This window comes from Pagrus pagrus, assembly GCF_965226575.1.
Source record: "Pagrus pagrus genome assembly, chromosome: 16".
Taxonomy (NCBI): Eukaryota; Metazoa; Chordata; class Actinopteri; order Spariformes; family Sparidae; genus Pagrus; species Pagrus pagrus.
In genome coordinates this window covers 19,077,556-19,083,457 of record NC_140200.1, presented here as the reverse complement: position 1 = coordinate 19,083,457, position 5,902 = coordinate 19,077,556, and the positions used below count along the sequence as shown (strand labels likewise).

At 39.9% G+C, this 5,902-nt stretch overlaps 1 protein-coding gene across 1 annotated transcript; it reads left to right on the top strand.

Moving 5' to 3' along the window:
• The first annotated feature begins 308 nt into the window (after nt 1-308).
• Nucleotides 309-3,734, top strand: arv1 (ARV1 homolog, fatty acid homeostasis modulator). The gene is given in 6 exon segments (XM_084377576.1): nt 309-446; nt 774-893; nt 1,112-1,265; nt 2,191-2,415; nt 3,017-3,099; nt 3,102-3,734. Coding segments are annotated over 6 exon segments (714 nt in total). The 5' UTR covers nt 309-353; the 3' UTR covers nt 3,141-3,734.
• Nucleotides 3,735-5,902: the final 2,168 nt, after the last annotated feature.

Below are 5,902 nucleotides of genomic sequence, written 5' to 3'. Positions count from 1 at the left end.
GTTAATTTGTAGAGATACCTTGTATTTTGTTTTTTTAAGTTCATCATATCTGGATATAAAAACTGCATTTGCAACTTCAAAGCTAACAACGGCCATGGAATAAATGTAATGGAGTAGAAAGTAAAAGATCCCCAACAGGAATATAGTGAGGTAAAAGTATAATAATAATGAAGCTCCACAATTGACAAAAAATGCATTATAAGGGGAATGTTTTTGAAAATGTCTTTCCTTATCATTTAATGGCAGATGATTACTTTTATTTTGAAGGCGGAACTGTATGGAACATATTTACTTCCGCTTCGGTTGTCTGTCATGCTAGCGGCTCTTCGTAGCAGTCCGCAGGTAGAAGAAGAATGGGGAAAGACTTTAGGTGTATTGAATGTAACGAAAAAGCATCGGAGTTGCACAGGGATTACAGTAACGGCATCCTGAAGATAACCATATGTGTGCGTTAACCATTAACATGTTGGTGTTGAGTTCATTGGGTGTAACTGTTTGTGATGAAGATGCTAGCTAACATGAGTTGGCTCAAACATAACATGTTTACATGTCTTACTAAGTTACAGCCTACTCAATTACTTTATTTGTTTAACGGCAGCTATGTATGGCTAAGAATAAGTCTGTGAATCTAACTGCAAAGCTACATTTCCACACAATGTCGACATTTTGTTATGGTGACACCTGTGTGTGGCTTCAGTGGGTGCTCTGGTTGAATGTGGGAACATGTTATCTACAGCTTTAGTTGACTTTGTCTGTGTGTTTGTATTTTGCAGGAGTCATGCCAAAAGCCAGTGGACAAATACATTGAATATGACCCAGTTATCATCCTGATTGATGCCATTTTGTGCAAGACGCAGGCGTTCAGACACATATTGTTCAACACAAGCTTGAATGTAAGTAATATCAACTGTTTTCACCTCATTGAACATGTGCACAAGGACAGTTCATTGATATAATAACTGTCATTGGATATGTGGATGTTGTGTGTTCATGACAGGCCTTTTGGTGGACACAAGTCATCAAAAGTAGTGGGATGCTCAATTTACCTGCAGGATTACATAGATTGCTCTCATACTGTCGTGTGTGTGTTTCTTCTCCTCCACCACTGCAGATCCACTGGAAGTTGTGTGTGTTCTGCCTGCTGTGCGAGGCTTACCTCAGGTGGTCTCTGCTCCATGGCTCCGAGCAGAGCAGCGACCCAGCTGACATCATCAGGTACACCAAGGAATGGGATTTCTACAGCATGTTTGGACTGGCCAGCCTCGGTAAGATGATAAAACCAGAGCGCCTTTACACATCTGTCAGACTGTATCACTGCCATAGTGAATGCTTGAGTGTTAACATGGAGCACCACAGCCATTTATCTGATGGGAACACATGGTTATATTGTCAATATTCTCATTATCTAATAGGGAAGTTGACAAGTCTATCCAAACATTAATGTAATCCTTTATTTTAACTGGTACTGCCTCTGAGAAAAAGGTTATTAAACAAGAGCATGTGAAAGAGTAGTTTTCCATACATTTTTGTTCACCCTAGCTGTATAATCAGATGGAATTACCAATTAGTTACACAGTTGTATATATATTTTTGGATTAATCAATCATGTAGTGTGTAAAAGTCAGAAAATAGTTTTAAAAAAATGTCTTTGACAAGCTCCCTAAGCCCGAATTGTGGTCTTGAAACTGCTTGTGTTTGCCAACCAGTTGTCCAAGTCAAAGATATCATTTACAATCAAATTAAACACAGAAAAGCAGCAAATCCTCGCTTCCTTCAGAGGCTGGAACAAGAGAGTGGTGCCTTTCTCAATTTAAAAATTGGATGTTGATTAATTTTCTGTCTGTTGACTGATTGTTTCAGCTCGACCCTGGAGTCAGTCTCCCTACGCAGAAGAAAAATTGAAATGACAAACCCCTGCTTTACATAATGCTGTTATTGTTTTTTTGCAGTAAAAAGTTACCAACACTGAACAAAAATATTTAAACACTCTAATATCTGCTCCCATTTTTCACGAGTTGAAATAAAAGATCTATGAGTCTTAAATGCACACAAAAGGCTTATTTCACCCAAAATTTGTTCACAAATTTCTTTAAAACTCAAGATATTTCAGTCACCCGACTCATGAACTCATGAAAAATGGAAGCAAAACCATCCATCTATCTCTGACGTGTCTGTCTGTGGTTTTTGTAGAGCTGTCAGCGTTCTGCAGCGGTGTGCTCTGCTTCCTCTGGGTGGTGGTGGGTCTCCTGCAGAGCGGGCCCCTCGAGCTCAGCCTGCTCCTCAGGGGACTGCTGCTGTCCTGCTACGGCAAGGTCCTCGTGATCCCTGCTGTCATCTGGGAGCACGACTACTCCCCGCTCTGTCTGGGCCTCATCAAACTGTTTGTGCTCACCTCAAACTCACAGGCTATCAGAGGTAGGAGAATATGCCAATGTTGTGCCAGTCTTTAATCTCATTTGTATTGTAAGGACCAAGACATTTTTATTACACCGAATACTGACGAAGAAAATACAATCATTTTGAGAGAAATCGGGAGTCGCTTAATTTAAAGAATTACTTTGTCTGAAGGTAGGAGCTTAAACCTCGTGAGACACGAGGAAATAACCGGATTTTCATTCTTCAAACAACATGTTAAAGAACCAGCAGGTGGCAACTAACTCTGTGTTTGATAAACCCCTGACTACATCGACCCCAGACAGTGAAAATAAATTCATTACATAACAGAAAGGTTCTTAGCAAACATTTCTTCCCTTGTACACCTTATTTCTTCAGCAGCAGCTGAGCTTTGTGCAGCAAACAATGAGATGTTGTTGAGTGATTGTGTGATTTAGTTTCCGTACAGAATATTGATAATAAACAAGTTACAAAATGACTGATGTTAAGTGTTTTTACAAGTTTATATAATAGCATTTTGCCACACTAATTTAACTTACATGAAAACAAACACAGTCCATAGAATAAGTGTGTGTATTCATAATCTTCTCATCCATTCCTCTCCCCTCTGTCCCTCCTCCAGTGATCCTGAACAGCAGTAGACGTCTGTCACTGATGGCCGTGTGTGTCGGCCTGCTGTCAGAGACCTTCGTGGCTCAGGCCTGTAAAAAGCTCCCGTGGAGCATCCAGGACGTTTTGACGTTTGATTGACTGTCTGCCCCATCAGACAAATGTCACTTCTCTCAGGGATGATGAAGAGATCGTGGATGCCAACCTGTGCAACAAAGAGGCAGTTTTTAATGAACCTTCTGCCCACGGAGCTGGAAAAGGAAAAGGACTTTTTTGTGAAGTCGTGTTCTTCCAAGTTCCCAAAAGGACACAGAGAGCAGCAGAAGAAACAATGTTTTATTTTTTTCCTGTGCTCTTTATAGATAAAAAGATCCATCTTCATCTTGCAGGGACGTCAAGGAGGCGGCGGCCCTCCTTTCGTTTTTCATTTTGGTTTTTATGAGTTCCCAAGTCAAGATTCCCGTGACATTTTTATTTGTCCCAGAGAGGAGCTACAGCATGGGAACATCCCCTGATCTGAATTATTCTCATCCTCAGGGCCACTCTAAACACAGACCCTGAGGTTGTAATTTGACAATAACTACTTCTCTGTCTGGGCAGGAACCAGCCGACACTCTACACATTCTTTGGCTCATTGGTGAAATACTCATCGTAGCTCACACGCACACAGAAACAGATGGGCTACATTGTCAGAATAAATCAATTACTAAATAAAACAGACACAACCTTGACTTTTTATTCGTAATTTATTGCAATGTTGAAAGCTAGTGATGAGAGAGAAAGATCAATTGATGATCAAGTCTATTAAATGTCAGAAAATGTCGTAGAAATCGGCCTTTACAGTTTCACAGTTCCCATTTTTCTGATCAAAAGTCCAAACCCCAAAATATGTAATTTAAACAATTATATGAAACAGATAAAAAAACAAAAAATGCTCATGGTACATCTCTGCGTAGACTCGTGCACTCACCGATACTGATTCCAGCATTTAACGCAGTATCGGAGACATTTCCAGTACTGGTATCAATACTGGAACAACCCTATTCTTTACTTTTTTCATCATGTGGCACTGAAACTAATTAAATTCCTTGAAGTGAATTGCAAATTAAAGCGGGGTCCGCCGTTTATTTGTTGCATTTTATAGAGAAAGTTGAGCAAAATCCACCAAACTGCAGCAAGAACCTTTCCAGATATCTGATACACAATAACCATTATGGAACATGTTAACCTGCTTCAGTGGGTAAACTTTACAAACCTCCCTGCAGTGTTTGTGTTCAATTAGTAAAACAAACATCTGCAGCAGGCCGAGTGTCTGTGGAATGAGGAGAATTTGTTCTCTCACGCAGTTACCCTCAGTGTATATGGACGGCTGAACCTGCCTCGGCCCCTGGGAGTCTTTGCAGGAGTCGTGTGGTTATTAAGAACTGCTGCACAGCCGGCCGGACACGTGAGGAGAGGAGAGGCAGAATTCTTTCTAAACAAAACCATCTGACGAGGACTCCCCCTCACAGATGTAGTGATCTCCCCTCAAACACGATCACGGAGGATGGCGTCCAAAACTGCTGCATGTAGCATCAAATTATCATAGAGAAATTAACGAATTAACCATGCTGAGAATCCATTAATTGGTTTGAGTAATTTTTTAAGAAGAAAAAAGTCTTCATTCTCTAATCTGAGCTTCTTATATGTGAATGTTTTCTGGTTTCTATGACGGTCAACTGAAATTCTTTGGGTTGTGGACAAAATTAGACGTTTGAGGACGTCATCTTGTTTTCTGGGAAACACTGATCGACATTTTTCACCATTTTTCTGACATTTTATAGACAATTAAAACAAACAATGGGTTAATTGACAATGAACAATGTGTTAGTTGTAATCCTAAATTATCATCAAATTAAAAGTGGCACGAAAGAAATGATCTTTTTTGTCTGATATCCCTGCAGTTGTTCCCGTTTTCATTCGTAACAATGTGACTCGTCCTCTGTGTCCCTTGTGTGTTTTTTTTTTAATAAGAAGAGACATTTTTAATCTGAATTTCACTCCTTACACCTTCTGCCATTACTTTACAATCTAAAGCCAAAGTGCCCTCTTTCAATTCGCTGCTTGTTTTGTAAAGCAGCACTTAAAAAAATGTCCTCCAGTTACAACAAATTAACAGAATACATCCTTAACAAAGCCAGTTCCAACATGTTTTTTCCTCTGAGCGAGTCGCGAGATAACAACTGTTGTTTTCCAGAGATAACGAGAGTTGGTAGGCGAAGCTATGTAAGACCCAAATCACTGCAGGAACCATTGCACCAGTCAGACCATCATAACAGCAGAAAACAAATGCAGAAAAACACTCACCTGCTTACATGAATGTTATCTCCTGATAATGACGTAAATAACTTGTGATCTCGAGAAAACAAATAAGATTTAAGTTGTTATCATGGGAAAACGGAGGAAATGACATGTTTGACCCACGGCTGTTTAGGGCTTCTGTGGTTGAGAGCAGTCTCTTTTTAAAAATAATGCCATAAAAATGTGAAAATTCTACTTTTTTCCTCCTTATACATTTTCAAATGACCTGACACTGCCATTTTATTCACAGAGAAAAGGTTTTCTCACTGGGCCTCCAGAATATTTGTTACTGTGTTCATGCTCATCAGCCTAAATATCACGTGATGTTCGAAGGAAATCTTAACGTTTAAGTGTGCCCCATTTATCTTCTGCCTCCTACTTATGTTGAAAACGAACTAATGTTGAAATAGCTGTGACTTTATGTTACAGACAAGCCCTGTAATTGGGCAGGGACTGATGCGTCTGAATATAAAGCCAACTAGTTGAGCGAGTTTGCGTTGAGCTTGCAGAGAAACACTGGTTAAACGTTGCAATATGTGCTCTCTGAGCTGTCTGCCGT